Source organism: Prionailurus viverrinus, chromosome B1 (assembly GCF_022837055.1).
Source record: "Prionailurus viverrinus isolate Anna chromosome B1, UM_Priviv_1.0, whole genome shotgun sequence".
In the NCBI taxonomy this organism is placed as follows: Eukaryota; Metazoa; Chordata; class Mammalia; order Carnivora; family Felidae; genus Prionailurus; species Prionailurus viverrinus.
The window spans coordinates 84,505,878-84,529,118 of NC_062564.1; the positions used below are offsets into that span (position 1 = coordinate 84,505,878).

A 23,241-nucleotide genomic window follows, 5' to 3' on the forward strand; every position below is an offset into this window, starting at 1 on the left:
AGGAAGGATAGACTTGACAATTCCATAAGAAAGATATAAAAACACTGTGGCTATATGGCAAAGCAAATTCCTTTTAGCTTTGGATTTGGTATTATCTGAAACAAGACACATTAGAAGACAATAAGCATTAGAAATATGAAGCTCTTATTTAGTTTGACTTTCTAATTATAGAGTTCAAAACAAAGTTGTTAAAACAGTACATATATGGGTTAAGTAGGAAAAATTCATATACACATTTGTACATTCCTGGGGTATATATGTATTTAATGTGTTACTTACAGTAATATATTTGAATTTCAACAAGACACTAAACCATGTGTTAAATGATAACCTTGTGAATAAAACTGAGACTTATAGGACCAGTTAAAATTGTGATAATATATATAGTAAATTATGGAACTAATATTTTTATGTTAATGTAAATTATGTTACCATTAATAATAGTAAACAATGACTATTATAGTGACAAGCAGCAGGCTAAATGCCTCATATGTCTTGCCTTCTGACCTGTGCTATGAAAATGGCACTGTCATAATCCTCATTTTACAGATGAGGAAATCGGTCAAGGTCACCTACCTGGCAGATGACAGGTCCAGAATTTAAATCCAGTTTTGATCCCAAGGCCTTTGCTCTTAATTAGTAGGCCATGCTATTAGCAAAAAGCCATTAGTTGACAAGTTGGTGTAACAATAGAATAAGCCTTAATATTTTTCTAGCCCTCTCATGTCGTACATTTAACCAATGACTTAGATAGCATAATAATCAGCTTAGTGAATGATACCGAATTTCAAAGCTTACTAATATATAACTGCTAAACTATTAGCAACCTTTCGTTGGCAGAAGCCTCTACTAATAGGGAATGGAGAAAGGGAAGGCAACCCTTTTGACTCTGTTTATACTTACAGAGAACTCAAAATAAAATGGAACAATAACAAAAAATCAGTAATTATACTTGCATGGAATGAGGGATTGATTATACCAAAGAAGAGGAGCAACTTCTTAGCCTATGAGCAAACGATATTGTTGTTCATTTCATTTAGGATGTAATATTGAGAGGGATGTGCAATGAGCAGTGAAGAGTCTACCCAGACAGCTAGATCAGCCATGTATGTTAAAAGTACCTCATAAGTTTTCAGGCTGCTTAAAGTATCTAATATATCCTCAAAGCGTCCTCCTCACATTTATTTTCCACCTGAAAATTGACCAAACTTTTAATCCTTTATTTTAATGTAACCACATAATCTATTTAATTTAGCAAATGTCAATTTTGAGAAATAAAATTGAGTGTGGGACATATTAAGTAAATGTCAATTTTGAGAAATAAAATTGAGTGTGGGACATATTAAGTACATATTAAGTACATGTTAAATACAGTTTGGATGAATCAGGTTATCACCACAATCATCTACATGATAATTATAACTTTTTAGTAATTCACTCATGTGAACCTTATAGTTTTTTATGCACAGAGAAAGAAATGCCATTTTAAAATACTGATTGGCTTAATATGCATTTCAAGGAGAAAGAGAAAAATGGCTTTCTAAGTAAGAAAATATATTACCTAAGGAAGAAGAGACAGAAGGAACACAGTGAAAAATAAACCTGTACCTCCATATACCTGTGCCATAAAATCTGTAAGGCATGAGTCTTAGAGGCATACTAACTATTCCAGATTACTAGGATACTATTCCTAATGCATCAATTGTTATACGACAAAGGCAACTGACATGGAACTGATGGAGGCAGCTGCTTTCCATAATTTAAATATACTTAGTGGAGTGAAAGATGATTGATTACTGCCTTTCTCCTTTTATGGAGGTGACAGTTTGGGTGGTGATACTCCACTTAGTTCTGATGATATTTCTTTTCTTTTTTTTAATGTTTATTTATTTTGAGAGAGAGAGAAAGAGGTTGAGCAGAGGAGGGGCAGAGAGAAAGGGAGAGCGAGAATCCCAAGCAGGCTCCATGCTGTCAGCACAGAGCCTGATGCAGGGCTTAAACTCACAGACCATGAGATCATGACCTGAACCAAAGTCAAGAGTTGGACGCTTAACTGACTGAGCCACCCAGGTGTTCCTCTAATGATATTTCTCAATATCCTTAGTCCATGCGATCCAGAGGAACACTCAGAACCTAGGATATTTACCACAAATATTTTCTTTGAGCCTTCTTACATTAGGGAAAGATAAAACTAAATGGGAATCAAATGTTACAAAAGCTAGGTTTTTAAAAAGTATTTAAATGCAACTAGGTTCTCTATGTGAAATGTTTCTGCTTAAAATACAAAAGTTCATCATACAGGTATAGAATATGTATGACTTTGGCTTGTGTGTACCTTTGTCTATTGTTCTATTTATTTTTCTATGTAAACTCAGCAACTTTGGAATTAATCTATTATATTCCCATGTGGTATTTTTTTTAATCTGTAGGCAAAGAGAGCTACTGACATTTTTTTTCAAGTCTTTGTATTAATGTATTATGTGGAACTTGCCAGCCTCAAGTGAGTTATGAAGTACTTATTGAGTGAATGGAAGAGAATGTCATATCTCATAGCAGCTCTTCACTATTCTATTTATATCTCTAGAGGTTTAATTTATAATTCAGGAAATTCACTCATCTATTGTAAGACTAACAAGAAAAAAAGCTCTTACCCCTGAGTTCTCACCTTTTTCATGCCTTGCTTGCCTTGCAAGGTGAATGTGTATGTTGGGAGTCTGGGGAATGGAGGGCAGAAGGAGAGAAAGGAGGGGGTGGGGGCAGAATTTACAATTCCTTAAGAAAGTTCTGTAAGTACCTTAGCTTTATGGGAAAACAGTCCTTTCAGCAGCTGCATTTACATTCTCTGAAACAAGACACACTAGAAGACACAGTAAGTATTAGAAATGTGAAGTTCTTATTTAGTTTGACTCTCTAATTCTGTAGGTCATAACATAAATTTGTTAAAACAGTTATTTGCTTATTCATTTGGTTATTTGCTTATTCATTGAAGCAAAATGGTAGTAAGAAAGCTTAAAACTGCTTGTTGTTGGCGGGGGTAGGGTGGGGAACAGACAGAGAAGTGCAGTTGGGTCTGTCACGTGTCCTGCTAAGTCACATCAACTGAGGGACTTCTCTGCAGCCGAACAATACCAAATAGCTCTTGTGGTATTAATATAAGAGCACTGGACAGGCTGTCGGAAGGACTGGTATCAAAGCCTAGATTTGCCCACCAGCACCGAGACCCAGATACATGGGTCAGCCTCTTCGCACATCAGTGCATTTCTTTTTTCTTTTTTTTTTTTTTAACGTTTTATTTATTTTTGAGACAGGGAGAGCCAGAGCATGAACAGGGGAGGGTCAGAGAGAGGGAGACACAGAATCTGAAACAGGCTTCAGGCTCTGAGCTGTCAGCACAGAGCCCGACGCGGGGCTCGAACTCACAGACCGTGAGATCATGACCTGAGCCGAAGTCGGCTGCTTAACCGACTGAGCCACCCAGGCGCCCCACATCAGTGCTTTTCAAATGATCACATTAACCAGGACAGTCTTTGACTTCCTTTTCTGGCTCTCACATGTGTGAAGTCAATATAGCATAATTCAGCTATTTATTTCATAAATGCATTTGTTTTAATCAGTTTCATATGGAGTCACATACTAATTTTTTGTCATTGTCACAGTTGTCTTTCTCAGAAGTCATTTATATTTAATAAGCCTGACCAAAAATAATACCTTTTTAAAATTCTGTCAGAAAGATAATTCTCTCTATATTCCCAATTCTTCCAGCTCTCCTTGTAAAAGTATAATGCACGTCAGCCCATAGACCCTTCTGTTACTATGCCAAATCTGAGGAACTAATGGGCCCTGTCACAAGGTTTCCTATTTTCTTCACATTTTGAGTGAGTTTTCCCCTGTCAGCAAGCATTAGATCTGATACAGCATCTTCCTTGGTTGAATTCCATACTTCTTGAGTCATGAAATTATCCTTTATATTCTTTAAAGGCCACTTTCATGCTGTAGATTAACGTGTATACTGTCCTTCATATTCATAGAGGGGGTATCTGACAGCTGTGATTTCCGTGACTGTGTAAGGTGGAATCTAAACAAAAATGAGGAGACCGGCCATCTCTCCATCCTAAATCCATGCAGTTGCCTTCCTATTCAGAGAATTTATTGGTGTTTTGCATTTCTTGCTTCACAGATGAATCACGCTTTTTCTCAAAATAGGCCACTGTATCTTTTATTCTTTTTCTCAAATTGGGGTTAAGCCATCCACCACTTTGCAGAAGATGCTAGATTATATGCTATTTAAGAAAAAAGAGCATTGCTTATTTATTTCTGTATCTCCAGGGCCAGAACACAATAGAAACTCAATAAATGCTTGTCAGATGGCTGATAGCCAGTGTATCTTATCATCTCAATTTATGCTTCATGTAACAGAAAATGACATTGTTATTCTCTCCATGAGAAGGATGTTTAAATTTAATTATTTAGCTTTTAAATCAAAGAATTTATCACTTTCCTTAAAAATTACTGCCAAATTCTCATTTTTAAGTGTTTTCTGCCTCCAGTCCATACAGCATGTGACTCTTAATCTTGGGGTCATGAGTTTGAGCCCCACGTTGAGTGTAGAGATTACGTTAAAAAATGTTTTCTGCCTCATATGACACCATAGAATTTATCTGCCTCTCACAATACCACATGAGCCAAATATTGGGGTAATGTTCTCCTCACTAACACTCCCACCCAAAGCAATGCATGACTCACATTATTTTAAGAGATTGTCAAAAATATGTCCCTTTATACTCATTTTGAGTCCTGATGAATTCCAACCAAAAGGCAAATCCCCAGTTTCCCCCTTTATTTTTTTCTGTTTATTTATGAGCTGTGAAATCTACTACCTTGTCAGACTTTAGATGACATCATTTTATATAAACAAAGATATCTCTGTTGTATTTTACCCACACTAGTTTAAATAGATTTTGTCCTTGTATTTGTAACTCTCTAATATGTAAAATTTGGGGCAATTTTGACTTCTAATACTGGCCTTTGATCTTTTATACTCACCAGATTTCTTTGCCCTCTGCTGTTTTAACAAACGGGACAGAGTCCATTAACTTTGCTCTTTGGGAATTACCATATGTTTTCATTACTGTGTACTAATATATTTAGGATGTTAAGTAGCTTCAATGGAAGAGTGAATTTCATGATCTAATAATCAATGAAATCATGTCTTAGACACCTTTAAATGCTTCAGCTGTCTTCCTGGTATCAGTCCATTACCTCCTACACTCCCCACCTAGGTAAACTAGAAGAAAAATGAAGGCAAGAAGATGATAGAGTTAAAAAGCCAACATTTTGTGGACAAATGTGAGGATACCTTTCTCTCAATCATGTTTTTTTTTCATCCTTCATTCTGATGCCCGTGCTCCCTTGAAGTGAGGTTTTCAATTGTATTCTTCACTCTTGCATTTTTCCCTCTCTCTTCACACAGTTGTTGGTGCTCTAACTGTTCTCCTGGGGAAAGTAGTGACGGGAAACATGAGTTGAAAGGTTTAAGCTTATTTCTGTGGAATGTTTATTTTTACTGGGCACTGTGCTAGGTGCAGGAGATAAAATGAGGACAAGAACAAAACAGCACTGTCCTAGCCTTCACAAAGTTCACACTCTAATGGGTGACCTGGAACAGTAAGTAGACAATTGCAGCACAACTGGTAAATACCATGACAGAGCTGGGGATACGAAGTACAAAGGAGAGAAACCTGTAGGGAAGGATGAGGTGGAGGCCAAGGAAGGCTTCCCAGAGGAGGTTCTAGCTCAGCTGAGTTTATAGGAAGGTTGCGTATAGCCAGAAAAGAGAGGTGTTCCTTTGAGGTGCAAGGAATGCCTTGAACAGAAGGAAATTGGTGAGAAACAGCTTGAGTTCAGAGGACTATAGGTCATTTCAGGTTGCTCAGAATGAAATATGAGCCACCGTCTACCTCTCCTGGTTGTATCTTTTACTTTATGACTGAACTAGAATGAACAGAGAAAATCATGCAAACTAGAGAGAATGAAGCAAATCATTTTCTGATCACCTAAAAACTAAAACCCAAATTGTATACACTAAATTTACCAATTTATCACCAACTGGAGACTAAATGCCCACAAATATTATCTTTATGTCCTAGTCTGACATCTATAATAGTTTTTCTTATTCTTGGCCTTAGATTGAAGATGGAGGGCCAAGAGCTTATGGGTTTGACTAGACTAGAGAAGCAGCACTTTGTTCGAGATAGAAAATATCCTATTTTCTATTCCATTTTTTCTGTTTCTCCTTTAAAAACAACACAAACAATAAAATAAGTTAGATTTTATAACAGATCTAGAGAAAATTAATGAAACATTCTTAGGAGTTCATTTTTTTAACAACTTATTTCATCTTTATTATTTGTAAACAGATCTCTCTTTGCTGTGTTTTCTGTGTTCCTGTCGGGTCTCCTTACCGTCTCTTTTCAATAACCATGTTCAGGATGGTGTTTTAGTGATTTCTATTTAGGTTTTTCAGTTCTCATCCAGTCTTAAAAAGAGCCAACCTACATTTTGGATGTATATAAATCTAAGATATTTCCAAGTACAAATGAGGGAATGTCAGTATCTAATTGGATTACACAGACTTATCTTTAGTAAGTATAATGTAGCATTTGGAGAACAGGCAATGCATGTACATTCAGCTGAATAATTAAACTATTAAACAACTGCATAGTTAAAAGCAACAGAATGAATTCTCTACAAGAATATGTAGGACATTAAAATAATGATTTTTTTAAGGCTTGAAGCCAATAAAGTCAGATTCCATTTAAATATATGACTCCTACCACCTCCTGAATGCAAGAAAGTTCATGAGGATAATCACATATGAGCTTCCACTTGAGAAATATATTAAAGACAACCAGAGGAAGTAAGTGTTTGGCTTTTTGATAACTCCCTTGTCCCTAAATCTAAATTTGCAAAGTTTCTTGTCTATCCACTGACACCCCTAACACAGAAACAGGAACAAAACGAATTCCTATGGTATCTTTCTGGTTTATCCTTTCTGCCCCAGTTCTCTTGAACAGCCATGTTGTTTTGTTTTTAATGTGCCGTCTATGTGTTGGCTCTGTTGAACATTTCTTTGGCGTCTTTACTTTGATAATTCAGAATTGGGACAGCTTGGCTTTCACAATTTCTTAGCAAGATACCTTGTTAAAGAAGCGCTGCTATGGTGTCTGAGAGAAAACAATATAGAAATTCGAGTTGTGCTGCAATTTGGTGTGGGGGTGGGGTGGGGGGGGGATCTGCCATCTACTTTCTGTTCCTGTGCTCACCATAGAGAGTGGACTTCAAAGAAATGTAACAACATCTGTACCAACTTAGAACTTTACTCTTAAGTCATCTCAAGACCATGATGTAGTCCAAAATATCTCTGCTACTTTTCTCTTGGCAGAATCAATCACATGATATTTTTAGCAATTGTTTTGGCAAAAGCAGTGAAAAAATGAAGAGCATACACACACACAGGGGTCTCTTTAAAGAATTTATAATAGATGTTAGATAGTGTTCTGAGTTGACAGGCCTATTGTATGGTCAGAAATGCATCTCCTACATAAAGAAAAACTTGGCATCAATGATAAGCCAGAGCTGAAAGTGATGGACTCATTCACACAGCTGGAATGAGTATGCAGAATTGTTGGAATTGAATGTCTTCTATAAGGAAGAAACATTAAAACAAGGTTGCACAAGCATTCATAAGTTATTATCCATTGTTCAGTATGTGGTGCGTGAATACAATATGCCTTTCTTGTATATGAAGATGACAAAATCCCTCCATTATCAACACAGTAAGAATTTTGAGTTAAGAACATCCTATCTGGTCTTTCTTGTAACCAGTGCAATACATTTGCATAGCAGTAAAATGTTAGGCCATATTTTTTTTTCATTTTTTAAGTCATACTCCATTTTATGATATTTTAAGATACCGAGTATATGTTCTTGCTTTATACATAGTAGGTGTTTAATAAGAAATGCTGCTGAATGAAACTGGGTTGTAAGGTGGACCCCACTATAGTTACATTGAGATCCTGATTTAGTACTAATGTTTGCAGATCTATGAATTTCAAAAGATCAGAACCTGTAACATGAAAGTTAGTTGGGAGATATAATTGAGATTGATCAAATTGCCTGAATTTTTGTTTTAAATTTGTCCCAAGTGTTTTCTTTAAAAACAGTAGCATTCCCACAGAGTCCTTGTTTGATATGTACCAGATGGTCAGAGGAGAGTTCTAGAACTCATTAATCAAACTGCCCTTGACTTCTGCTTAAGCCATTTCAGTGAAGGTTGATACTTAAACACACTGAAGAGCATTAAAATAAAAACAATAAAATCAAAAGTGGAAAGGCTACTTTTGGGATAACTGAGGAAATGAAGCATTTTATGTTTTGTATCTTAATTCAAATTCTCCAAAAAATAACTATTCTTTACTGTTTATAAAAGACAAGAAAAATGAAGGATTCTTAACCAGAGTTTGGGAAATACAAAAATTCTGTATAATCTCAAAAAAACAAAACAAAACAGAGGTTTAAAAGAAGCACATAAACTGAGTATACACAAACTAAGTAATTGAATATTTACTTAGGTTACTAAGCAAAATTTTGGACATTTCAGAGATTGAGTTTTTGTCTTACTATGAAAGAATGCATATATATTTCTGATCATGTTAGCTATATTAGAATTCATGAGATCCCATAAATGGTTTAACCTTACTGATACTACATTGAATTCAATACATACTTCCTTTTCTTCTCAAACTCTAGAGATGGAATTGAGGTTGTAGTAAAATTCTTATATCTTTGAAACATTGTCACTTTAAAAATTAATGACATAGGGGGAAGGGAAGAAAAAGAGAGAGGGAAGCAAACTATAAGAGACTCTTAACTACAGGGGCGCCTGGGTGGCTCAGTCAGTTAAGCGTCCAACTTCGGCTCAGGTCATGATCTCACAGTTTGTGGGTTCCAGCCCCGCGTCGGACTCTGTGCTGACAGTTCGGAGCCTGGAGTCTGTTTCGGATTCTGTGGCTCCCTCTTTCTCTCTATGCCCCTCTACCACTCATGCTTTATCTCTCGTTCTCTAAAAAATAAATAAACATTAAAAAAATTAATTTAAAAAAAGAGACTCTTAACAAAGGGCTGATGGAGGGAGGTGAGTGGGAATGGACTAAATGGGTGATGGATATTAAGGAGGGCACTTGTGATGAGCACTGAGAATTATATGTGATGAATAACTAAATTCTACACCTGAAACAAATTTGACCATATATCTTAACTAACTAGAATTTAAATGAAAACTTGAAAAAAGAAGAAAAAGAAAATGGAATATCATCGTTTCTTTTATAGGCTCACTTATATTTCAGATGAAAGAAAATATATCTGATGAGGCCCAATCTACAAAATATATAAATAAATCATAAAATTCAATAGCAAAAAAAAATCTGATTAAAAAATGGGCAGAGAATATGAATAAACACTTTCCCAAAGAAGACATAAAGATGGCTAGCAGGTACATGAAAAGATATTCAATATTACTGATCATCAGGGAAATGCAAATCAAAATCATAAAGAACTATTACCTCACACCTATTAGAATGGCTATTATCAAAAAAAAAAAAAAGAAAGAACAAGTGTTGGAAAGAATGTGTAGAGAAAAGGGAACCCTTGTTCTCTGTTAGTAGGATTGTAAATGGGTATAGGTGCTGTGGAAAACAGTATTGAGGTTCCTAAAAAAATTAAAAATAGAATTACCATACTATCCAGTAATTTTGCTTCTGGGAATATATCCAAAGGAAATTAAAACATTAACTTGAGAAGGTATCTGCACCAACATGTTCATAGCAGCATTGTTTATAATAGCCAAGACATGGAAATAATTTAAGTGTCCACTAGCAGATGAATAGATAAAGAAAATGTGATATTGATCTATCAATTGATTAATTGATCCATCAATAGATATCTATATATAATGGAATATTACTCAGCCATAAAAAGAATGAAATCTTGTCATTTGTGACATCATGAATGGACCTTGAGGGAATTACACTAAGTGAGATAAGTCAGACCGAGAAAGACAAATATCATATGACCTCTTTTATATGTGTAATCTAGTAAACAAACAAACAAACAAACAAACAAACAAAAAACAAGCTAATGGATACAGAGAACAGATTGGTGGTTGCCAGAGGTAGGGGTGGCTGTGGGTGAAATGGTTGAAAGGAGTCAAAAGGTACACTTTTCCAGTTATAAAATAAGTAAGTCTTAGGGATATAATATACAACATGGTGACTATAGTTAATAATACTGTAGTTTAAAGTTATTAAAAGAGTACACCTTAAAAGTTCTCATCACAAGAAAAAAATTATAGCTATAATGGTGATGTCAACTAGACTTATTGTGGTGATTATTCTGCAGTACAGTATATAAATATTGAATCATTACATTGTACACCTGAAACCAATATAATGTTATATGTCAATTATACTTCAATAAGAAAGAAAATAAATAAAATTAATTTGATATATGGATCTGTGACATAATCTAATTGATAAAACTTATAGATAATGTTTATGTTAAAAATATAATCTCTTCAGGCATATAACTCTAGATTTTATTTTAATTTTTTTTAACTGGGCATACAACTCTAGATTTTAAATATTTTCTCTCAACATATTGGAAATATTCTACTATATTCTGGCTTCTATTGCTGTTTTTGAAAAGTGACCACTTTGGCTAATCTTAGTAGTGGGTAGGTAGGTATACTGGAAGATTTGAATCTAGTTGTTGAAGAATGGGATCTTTGAAATCAAGGTTTTTGATATATCATCAATTCTGACAATGATAATGTATAGACTATGCCTCTGAGAATGGATGATTGCAGAGGAATGGATGAATAGATCCTCATTTTAATGTTCAAAAAGCTATTATATATTTACCCAAGTAGTGAATGCGATACAGTCTTAGGGAGCCCTAAATTTTGAAAGGAATTTTACCTTATATATTGAGTAGTCTTGGCCCACATAACCTGTGCTCCATTTCAATATCAAATTTTGTTTTTAATCAGTTTTATTAATAAACTGGAGCCAAATAACCATAAATATTTGACTGATGATTGACTTGATAATATATTGACCATTAAACTTTGGTGTATAAGTGAGACAAAGGCATTCATTGCTAAACAGCAGTGGCAATCAATTTCTGACCTGAAATAAATGGCTTGGGAGTGTGGTAGATATACTTGCCTCATGAAAAAAGTATCAAGCATTATCTTAATCTCTGGCCCTCCATTTTCTCCCTAAATCTATTAAAATCCTGGATGGCATAATCTTGTATTTCTTCCATTTGTGGTCCATCCACAAATACAGTTTTTTCAGAGCCTCCTTTTCTTGTTTCTCACAACATGTAATGTTAGGAAAGTATTTTATTGACTCATTGGCACTAAAGTATACGTAATATTTGAATTGTACTAGAGCTTAATCCAAGGAACCTTTCTGGCATTTAAGAAATAAACCGTTTTTAGTAGTAGGGCCATTTGAAACCTCAGAAATAACATGTCAGTTGTCATCTACTGTATAAGTGAGCAAAGTTGACTAACAATGATCAGAAAAAATTCAGAAATATATTTTCGTGTGTATTATATGTAAGTACATATATTTTACGTATATTTATAAATACATATACTTTAAGAAAATCTTTGGAAGAGAAAGAAATTAACAGGTGGTAAATTAGAGAACCACAATAGCCACATTTATGAATTGGAATTTGATGTATTATTTTTTAATTTAATAACAACTTTATATCTCAGAAGCTACTGAAGAAAACAGAAGAAAATTCTTAGAAATTCAAATGCACTAATGAATTATGATAAAAACAAATTTTGATTAAACAAATAATTAGAGTAGTACAATGATTAATAATTATGTTAATTGATCTTTATCTAATGTGCATGTATTTATAATTTAACTACTAACCTTTTATTTTTTTCTTCCCTCCCAGTGTTAAAGAACCCAGTGTGTAAATTATATAGATTTCCTACATCTGACAATAAGTGGATGCGAATCCGGGAGCAGATGTCAGAGAGCATACTTTCTTTTCATATTCCTAAGGAATTGATTTCTCTTCACATAAAAGAAGACTTGTGTAGGTAAGAGAAAATAATTTATGATTGTCTTTCACATTATTTTTTCTACAAAACATTTTTTCTCAAAGTATGATTATAACACAAAAATCTAGACTTTCACTGCCCAGCCATTAGCCCTGTATGGCTGTTAATCATTTGAAATGCTACTAGTCCAATTAAAAATGTTCTTTAAGTGTAAAATACACACGAGATTTTGAATTCTTATCACACAAACAAATATAAAAAGGCCAATTTTATAATGAAATTACTAAGATTTGGGGCATATGGAGGTTAAATAAAATATTAACTTCACTTGCTTTTTTAACTTTTAAACTATGACTACTAGAAAATTTAAACTTACATATATGACTCTCACTTATTGCTTCTATTTATTTCTATTATATAGTTGGTGTGTATCCAGTAATCTGAACTTTGACCTTACTAATAATCCTTTTGTCTTTACCTCATCTGCCTATGATTACTGTTTCCGTAACAAGTGCCTCCTGGCTCTTTGGACTACTCACCTGTAACAAGGCTTTCAGATATTTGTTGGTCTAAAAACTCTTTTAGATGATTCATAAAGTATGCTATATTAATGGACGTTGTTGTTATCCGGCAAAATTAAATCTATTGCCATAGTAAAACAGAAAGATCTGGGAACTGTTTGTTAATAAGAATATATCTGAGCCATGACAGATCAAACAATTTGTTTTTCTGCCTTATAAACCTCTAGTGACTTTAAAAATGCTGAATTCTACATTATACTAAGCACTGTTAAGAGCCTACATTTCAGAAAATTAGCAGATACTTTTGTAACACTTGTAATTGCTGAAATACATACCTAAGTGTGGAAATGTCTAAAATTTGGATTTCTGGCCTATGTTCACATTAATACACCAAGTTACTTGATAGTAGGTACCCTTTTGGTAGATTCTACAGTTCCCAAGGATATCATCTTGATCTAAAACAGTGAGCAAACAATGGACAAAGCAGGTCAAAGCTGGCAATATTGACAGTATATTTTAGAATAGGAATGACCACACAGATGCTATATTTCTATGTGAGGAATAAGTAAAAGAAAAAACACAGAGCCAAGATTTTAGAGAAAATCAGATAGGAAATTGGGTTGTAAGGAAACAACCTGGACTCAGGGAAATAAAGATTGAAAGAGGGACAAGGAGATATATATTTGAGAGTAGGAGAGTGAAGATAATCAGACCACAAAAATCAGACAACAGGTATTGACTTGGGTCAAGAGAAGCTGTAACATGTTCAGGAAACTAAGCAGACTACTTATAAGAGCCAGCGGCAAGAATGAATTAATGTAAGCCAAATTATTCAATATCATCCTTATCTATAGCTAGTACTAAGAGTATGTAATGAACACAACAAATTCCTAGGAAGGATAAACAAGTTTATAGAGTTTGGATCTTCAAAGTCATAAAAGAATTCTCATCCTCAGCATTGTTGTATTCTAGATTATTGAACACTAAGAATTATTCCCACTAGTGTTATGTAAAGATCACATTTCATATGGAAGTTTTATAGAGAATAACTGTTCCTCACAGGGATTATAGAATAAGGAAGGACTCCATAAACAAGCATGAGTTAGAGGTCATAGCACCTTTATTTCAGCTGAGAAGAGGAGTTGCCAGAGGTGGCAGATTTAAAGAAAAGTAGAATTAGGCTTTGCCCTAAAAATGGCCCCTGAAAACTCCATCTAAGTTAGCCAGTCCTAAATTCCCACTAAAATATCTGTATGATGCCAGTCAGTACCTTCTGACCTGTAAGGTTTCTGTTGAAAAATCTGCTGATAGTCTTATGAGGTTTCCTTTATATGTAACTATTCTGGATGCTTTTAAAATTCTTTCTTTATCACTGATTTTTGCCATTTTAATTAATATGTGTCTTGGTGAGGACCTCCTTGGGTAAATTTTGCTGTGGGATCTCTGTGCCTCCTGGGTCTGCGTTTCTGTTTCCTTCCCCAAATTCAGGAAGCTTTCAGCTATTAGTTCTTCAAAATTTTTCTGCCTTTTTTTTTTTAATCTCTCTTCTTCTTCTGAGGTCCCCATAATCCAGTAGTCCCATTAGTGGGCACTTACCCAAAGAATACAAAACAACTAATTCAAAGGAATACATGCATGCCTATGTTTATTGCAGTATTATTTACAATAGCCAAATTATGGAAGCAATCTAAATGCCCATTAGTAGGTTTTATATATATATATATGCATGTGTATGTGTATATATATATATATATATATATATATATATATATATATACATCTCAGAATATTATTCAGCCATAAACAAGAATAAAACCTTGTCATTTGCAACAACATGGATGGATCTAGAAAATATAATGCAAAGTGAAATAAACCAGTCAGCAGAAGACAAATACCGTATGATTTCACTCATATGTGTAGTTTAAGAAACAAATCAAATGGACAAAGAAAACAAAAAGACAAACTGAAAAACAAACTCTTAAATGTAGAGAACCAACAGATGGTTACCAGAAAGGAGGGATTGGTGATGGGTGATAAAGGTCAGGTGATTAAGAGTACACTTATTGTTATGAGCACTGAGTAATGCATGGAGTTGTTGAAGTACTATATTGTATGCCTAAAATTAGTAGAACACTGTATGTTAACTACACTGGAATTAAAATTTAAAAAAAATAATCTATAAAGACACAAAAAATAGAAAATTATGACCTTTCACAAAACATGGAAATTGATTAGCACACCACAATATTAAAATTTTAAAAATAATAATACATTATTATTATGCAATATACTGTTTATAACATGATGACTAATTATTAGGCTAATGTTTTAAGGTTTAGCATCTTAGTTGATGGACCACTAATGCTGTTTATCTAAAAATACTACAACATAGTAGGAAAGAAAATGAAAAGACCCCTACTATTGTTCCAGTCTGTCTTTTGTCATCAGTTTAGAGACCCCTTAAAGGTTGATCAGCTGACCTTCTGCATGTCTACTACTTGTGAATCTTCCACAGTGCTATCTTTAACCCCTATCTTTTCTTCACTCCAGTTAATATCTCTCTGTCTATCCATTCACAGACAGTAAATCCCAGGGGGAAATAATGGGTAGGGAGTAAGGAGAAAGCAGCCATTAAGCCATTAAAGTTTAGTACACATAACCTCTGTAATTGGTTTTATTACTTTTTAGCACACCAAAGTGTTGTCCATGTACCTGTTCTCTTCTCTTCCTGTCTCTTTTTCCTTTGCACTTACAGAAAAAAAAAAAATCCAAACACATAGATAGGCCTGGGGACAGTTTTGGTGGACACAAAGGAACAGTGAATCCAAATATGAAGTTGCGTTGCTAGGAACAAAACTAGGAACTGTCATCGGTATACACTGGGAATTTTTCAGAGAAGAAAATCCAATTTCAATCCTATAGAACTCAATTATATAAATACCTGATAGATCTGAAAATTGGCTAGACACTGTAAAGACCAACCTGTTTCATATATCTTCTGCTTTCTCCACCAACTTTTCTGTGTAAATCTCCCATAATTAGTTTTCAAAAATTCAACAATGAATCTTTAACATTTTATAAAGAATAAGAGGGAAAAAAATCACACTTTTGTGAAGACACAAAAGGGAGATAAGGAAAAATATAGGAAAACTGACTAGCCATCTCAGTAGAGTGTAAGAAGGTATGGTTATTAGGAAGCAGAATCAGAAACCCATAAGAAAAGAATTATTATCCTTTAGGGAAGATGCTGTAAAGAAACAGATAATGGAAGGAATAATGAAATTTTAAAATGCAGCAACCAACTGCAATCCAGAGAGCCAGAGAAAACAGATTTGACACTGAGAAATTGTATCAGTAATGTGGAAGACAAATATGATAAGTTCTCCTCAAATACTGAATGAGGGTGAAAAAGTTCAGAATGATGGGAGAAAAGATGTGAGATATACAAGGCACAGGGTTGGGCACTATCAAATAATTTGAAGTGCTCTTAGGGAGGAACAACTCATGCAAAAGTTTGAAAGAAAACAGTAAAAAGTTATGCAGCTTTGGTGTTTTTTTTTTGTTGTTGTTGTTTACATGCTAAAATCAGGCTAACCTTACACTTCTCTGCAGAAGCCAATAGAATAGCATCTACTGATTTTTGAGAGGAAAAGGCTATGGCCCACTTTATTGTATAGGGCAAGGTTATGAATATTTATGAATGAAGGCAATGGAAGTGACATAAATATGCAGGAGCTCAAAAAATGCCGCTCACAAAACTTTCTTAAAAAATTTACTTGAAGACATATGCATCCAACTGAGAAATTAATTTAATTAAGAATTATTTTGGGACATCTGGGTGGCTCAGTCAGTTGAGCATCCAACTTTGGCTCAGGTCATGATCTCATGGTTCGTGGGTTTGAGCTCCATGTTGGGCTCTGTGCAGACAACTCAGAGGCTGGAGTCTACTTTGGATTCTGTGTCACCCTTTCTCTCTCCCCTCCCCTACTCATGATCTGTCTCTCTCAAAAATGAATAAACATTGAAAAAAGACATATTTATAGTGTACTATTAATTGATATAATATATAATTATATTACATTATAAAATGTATATGATATAACATAATATAATAAATTAAGAATCTGAGAGTGGGCCTTGTCCTGCAAAAAGAACTTCTAACATTTCTCTTGGTTGGATGGAATCTCCAGCCTGGACAGAGCTTTACTCTGAAGTTCTTTTCTCAGCTTCTTTTAACCCCAGTCTTACTCAGATCCCAGAAAGTACTTTACTCACCTCAACCTTCCTCCTAAACCTCACAACTTAGATGAACTGTCTTACTTTCTTTGATGAAGACTGCGGGTGGCATAGTGCTGTTATCTTTTAGTACTTCTAAACAGTACAAAGCACTTCATTTGCATCCTTGGATATCTGTCCTGGGAACATTATATTATATTATATTGGATTTTTTCCATAAAAAATGATATATACACACTCTAGAAAATGGCCAAAAAAACCCCAGTAAATTTCCTCTAAATCGACCACCAAGAAGGGATATTGTGTCTTTATTTTTTATATCTACTCTCATTTTCATAAGTCTTATTGTGGGAAGCAGAATTATGGTACCTATGACCATCATGCTCTGGTATCATGGTTAATTTTCCTTGCACATCTGAGTTGTATTATGAATAAATCTGTGATTCTACTATATGTTAAATAAAAGTGTAGGACACTAAATAGTGAAAATTATTGCATCTTAATTTTTATTGATATATAAATAACTAGAAGGAAAAATAGACTAGAAACATACTAGAGCGTTAGTTACATGTATATGAAGATAATAAAAATGGTTATCTCTGGATGATGGTTTTAGAATAGTAATTTTCTACAAAGCGATAGAAAGCAAATACATAAACTCTTACAATTAAAGAATAGACTTGCCAGCTAACCATATCTTGATTTCTTTTAATTTAAACAGTTTACATTCAAACATCGAAGTCTATTCAAAATTTAGTTCTCCCTCAGACTTGGTCTAAAAATTGTGGATGACTGTTTTGTTTTTGTTTTTATTATTGTTTTGTTTTGGAAAATTACCATTTAGAATTTAAGTTTTCCCCCTTCCCTACCTCAAGAAAATATGTAGGTAAATGAGGATGGGCTTACCCTGTTTTCATGGCAACTGTGACAAAAGGATTCTTGATTCCTTGCAGTGTCTTGGATGCCTAGTGGTTTCTATCATGGGCTGACAGGAAACCACTGAAATGTCATGGACTCTCTTTGGCCTTTTGGGGTACTTCGAAAGTTTCCTTTTATTTTGAGTTCAGTTCAATATTAATACTTTCAACATTTTTGTTTAATTGTTTTACATATAAAATTTTAATTATCTGGTGGGGTTCTTGGGTGGCTCAGTCAGTAAGCTCTTGGTTTTGGCTCACATCATGAACCCATGGCTCCATGGGTTTTGAGCCCTGCGTTTGACCCTGCGATGGCAGCGCAGAACCTGCTTGGGATTCTCTCTCTCTTCCCCTCTGTCTGCCCCTCCCCAACTTGTACTGTCTCTGTCTCTCTCAAAATAATTAAATTAAAAACTTTAAAATAAATAAATTTTAATTATCTGGGACTTATTAGATTACATTTATAAAATGAAATGCCAAATTAGCTACATTTCTAAAAACTTAGTATTTTCAATATCACTTTTTCAATGTTCCATTTCTCTTACCTCCTTATTATACTTGCTAGTTTCCATGTTTCTCCATTGTCAACACCAAAGTAATTAAGAAAATTAAACAGTGACAACAACAAAATTACTTTTAAAAGAACTGAATATTTGGAATCTTTGCTCTTTACATTCAAGAATATGGCCTGCTAAAATCTTCTTTTATGCATACAAAACACTATTTTAGTTTTTCATGTATAAAAAACTTCTGTATGCTTATTGTAAATATTGATATACTTTATTTTTATTGATTTTTTGAAAGAGAATTCTTGTGGACTTATCAATTCTAGTCTTCCTGTTGTCTTAGTTATTTCTAGTTTTGTCCTTATTATCTTCTTTCTTTTTTTGAAACAGCCTTTTGCATGAACTATGTGCTGTTGTTTTTTTCTGTTTTGTTTATTTTTCTCTTTTTTGAGACATTTGATATATAACATTATATTAATTTCAAGTGTACAACATAAAAAACTCATTTATTCATTTTTGTACATGTTCACTCCACCTGCTCTAATCCCAACCACCATCATGTATTGCCTGTGATAGTGCAACAGTCTACTGATGGCTTTTCTGCCTGTGGCTTTATCTTCTTAAAATCCATGGGTCACATCTGATTGAAAATATTATAAAATTCAGATTTCCAGTATGAGTTTTCTTGAGACAGCCTTGATATTTAATCTCTTGAGACCCATACTACAATTATGTGTTGGGAAGGGAAGGGGGAGGTTCTGCTTACAAAGTACTCACTGTAACACCTTGCTTTTGAGAAGTTTACTGAATTACTTCATAATCATGATACATACAGGGTTAGTGTTAAAAAACAGACCAGTTATTTGATCTAGCATGCCTGAAGGATAAGGGGAAATGGCAACCGGCTTATTTATTATGGAAAAGAAATATAATGGAAAAGAAAAGAAGAATGACATGTTAAAGAAAACTCAGAGATTCTAAATATGTAGAAAGCGTGAAAGCGTGTGTGTGTGTGTGTGTGTGTGTGTTTATGTGCATCTTTGCCTGTATTTATAATGCTTTAAGTTTCACTGTCCTTCAGCTTGGCTTGCACACAAACAAGTCATGTAGGTCTTGCCAAACTACCACCTATAAAATTTTTATAGTTTGTTCTAGTGTTGCCACATATTTTGTTTATGTTGAGTGTTTTCTTTGGATTTTGTCCTACTTTAAAGGTTTGCTGTGCTCAGTCTACACTGAAATATGTTAGTTACTAGCTAAAATGCTGGTGTTTGTAGAGCTGAAGCTTCATGACAGCTACAAATATATAAATCATGGTGTGCATACACAACCATTTGGACGGGAGGTTCTATGGCCATATAGTGTTTGGCTTTATAATAAAAACTAAGTGTACATTTCTACACTATAAAATATATGAAAACCTAGTTTGGTATAACAAGTTTTAAATAAATGAAATATTTCAGTGAACATAAACCCTATGGTCCATAAAACTCCCCAGGGGAAAAATTAGTTTGATTTATGTCATTCATTTTTGTCTTTTGATCTCATGGGTGGGGAAAGAGGAACTTTCTGGCATGTACATTGGGAGTTTAGAAGAAAAGATAAGAATATTTTATATCAATGAACTTTAAGGCTTTCTTAGGTTTTACATAAAATATAAATATTATATGTATGATGCAGAGAAACAATCTTGTAAATAAAATATAAAAAATATGAACCAAAATACTTTAGTAGGGAAAAATGTGATAGTGTTTGGGATATACAAACTTTCAAGTTTTATTACTACCTCTTAGGGATAATGTACACGCTTTGTCTTATATATTAGTGTTTGTAAATATTGTACATATACTAAATTTATAGTGATAAAATATTTTATATCGATAAAGTTAAACAATTTTTTAACACTGTATATGTCAAGTGTTCTGTATTCTATACCTCTACTATTATAGATATTAATATAGCCATATTATAGCTACATTATTATTATTATATTATTATATAACTATAAGTGTATCTATGCAGACATATATCTATATCTTAAATCTATTTCTTGAACATAGTGTATTCTTATATATGAAAAAGGTTTTTTGGTAAGATATTTTGAAATTCCAGGCTTAAAGCCTAGCTGTTGCACAGAGATAGATGTTTTAGAGACATGTTCTACATGCTTACTTAAATATTATCATATGCTGTTAAATTGGTTTCCTAAGCATTGTATCTAGTTTGAGACAAATGCAGAAAATATTTCTCACTTTATACCTTATCTTAATGCATTTTATGAATCTCATATAAAAGTTCATTTTATTTCAAGATGATAATACTACAGAAGTGCCTTTTTTTTAAAGTGTTAAGATTATGTATTAAGAATTATAAACTAAAAGTAGAATATATTCAGGTAAATTCTTGTTCAAAAACATCCTCATGATACAAAAAGACACACGGTAGGATTATACAACATAGTGACCCAGCCTGTGCATTTGACATGGTCTAACATTCTAAAATATAATTTATGTACTTTGTTTCAAGATTTATTAATCACCAGACAGGCTTCGCCTTTACATGGCCTAAGAGGCAAGCAGGACCTTGTGGCTACTTACTTTTCCAGCCTCATCCCATGCCTTATTTAATCTGGTGTGGCTGAACCACATGCCTTTTGAGAGGTCTATCAACATTTGCATTCTTGAATAAAATAAAGGCACACTGAAAATCTTTCCTGACCTTAAAAAAACACTGATCAGTGGTAAAAGTGATAGGGAGCCAGTCATTCTGTTTAAATCTCATATATATCAAATAGACCTCAAACTGATGAATCTCATAGATGTTTTATAATGTTCTCTTCCACTTTGTTTCTCGTGGTACTTTTTTTTCTCTGTCTCTCTTGCTTGCTCAGTCTGAGAAAAATCTTTAGTCCTAAAGATCCAAAAATGAGGAATAAAAAATATTACATGAGGACTCCACTGGTGATTCATATCCAATTAGTGTTATTTCTTCTGTTCATTTTTCTTCATGCAGTGTTGATGCTCAGTTGGAATACTATGTGGTGTGTTATTTATCATGGAAAGTGCATTTGCCCTCCTGCCTCCCAGGATCCAGGGCAGATGCTGTGTGCCATTAAGTTCATTGTTATGGATTCTTGGTATCATTTAATGAGAGGTCCTGTAGAGCACTTAGTATTGTCAAGCTGGCGATAGAAATATGTGTTTTATTTTGCTGTTTGAATATTACGATATCTGCACAGGAGCAAATATGGCAAAACTCATTTAAAGGGTTTTTTTTCCCTATTGTGCCAAGATTATTTAAAATGGAATGAGCAGGGGAAAGTGTGCTGTAATGGTAAAAACACAGAATTGGAATTACTATGGACCTTAGTTCAAAAACCTCTGCCACTCAATAAATGCTTATGATTATAGAAAATTACTTAATCTTTCAATTTCTACATTTTTGTAGGTAATAACATTATCACTTGTCTTATAAGGCTACTGTAGTAATTAAATGAGCAATCAGGAGACTCTAGGGTTTTGTTTTGAGGTGTGTGTGTGTGTGTGTGTGTGTGTGTGTGTGTAAGTACAGCTCTGGGTTTGAAAGCTGGCTTTCCCAAACTCTACTTAATAGCTATGTGGCATGGCACAATTAGCTACGTGACATATAATAGCTATGTGACATGGCCTGCTACATGCATTCATAGACCTTTAGTATGTGGAAACCACTCTTACCATCCATGTAAAGAATCACATACACAGTAGACACTTCATATAGCAAACCTATTGCTATTGTTGATCTTAGCTGAATGCTATAGTGCATCAGACACACAACTGAGTCTATAATTTATTTTAACCTCCTCTAGCTTACTAACCTGGCACATCTCATAGGTATGTGCATTATGCGTTACCACAAATTTCCAGCGGGCAGAAAAGCAGGCTGGGCATGTCTTCAGCCACAAAGCTGGTGTGTTTGGAGCTGAAACAGTGATTTTGGAATGAGAATCAGGCTGCAAATTAATTGGGGACTTCTAGGCCACAGAAAAGGAAGAGCTTGTCAATTTTCTTGTGTTATTTCTAAAATCTAGCATAATATCTAGCATATAATAAGCCCTCAGCAATGCAATATTTTTCCTAAGAACAAGTGAAACTGTTATCAGGGAATGATATGGTTGCATTTAGAAAAAGGGAGGAGGGGCACCTGGGTGGCTCAGCTGGTTGAGCGTCTGACTCTCCTTTTGGGCTTGGGTCATGATCTCACTGCATTGGGCTCTGCGCTGACTTTGGATTCTTTCTGTCTTTCTCCCTCTGCTCCTTCCCTGCTTGCGCTAGCTTGTGCTCTCTTGCTCTCTCTCTCTCTCTCTCAAATAAATTTAAGAAAAAGGGAGGCAAATGTAGAGGGATAAAACAATGTAGGTGATATTGTTGTTGCCTAGGCTGATAATTATAGTGGCTTAGACCAGGGTGGTAGTGGGAGAAATGGAGAAGTATACATACTTCTGTGCATTTTTAAGCAGCTAAAATCAACAGAACTTCCTGACGGATTATATCTGGAGGTAAAGTACTCAGGATGACTCAAGCATTCTGGCCTGCATGACTGAATAGATTGGTATATGTCGCTGATAGTAGGTGAGCGTGCGGCTTAGAAGAAAGAAAGGAGTCCTGACAGGTTCTCAGCTGGGCCATCTGGGTCTGTGCTATCCAATACAGTAGCCATTTGCCCCATATGGCTATTTAAACTTAAGTTAAAATTTATTAAAATTAAATGAAATTTAAGATTCCATTTTGTAGTTACCTTAGTCACCTTTCAAATGCTCAATATTCACATATGACTAAATAGCCATCATATTAAATAGCACAGCTACCGAACATTCCTATTATCACACACAGTTTTACTGGACAACACAGATGTAGAATAAACAACAGTGGCATCTAAAG

At 34.3% G+C, this 23,241-nt stretch overlaps 1 protein-coding gene across 3 annotated transcripts in view; it reads left to right on the top strand.

Annotated features, from left to right (window-relative positions):
- INPP4B (inositol polyphosphate-4-phosphatase type II B) overlaps window positions 1-23,241 on the top strand; it is a 403,509-nt gene that overhangs the window by 193,263 nt on the left and 187,005 nt on the right. For all 3 annotated transcript variants that reach the window (XM_047855552.1, XM_047855554.1, XM_047855553.1), the window contains one exon: window positions 12,037-12,184. In XM_047855552.1, the coding sequence (XP_047711508.1) occupies window positions 12,037-12,184 (148 nt within the window). The remainder of the gene's footprint in view (window positions 1-12,036; window positions 12,185-23,241) is intronic.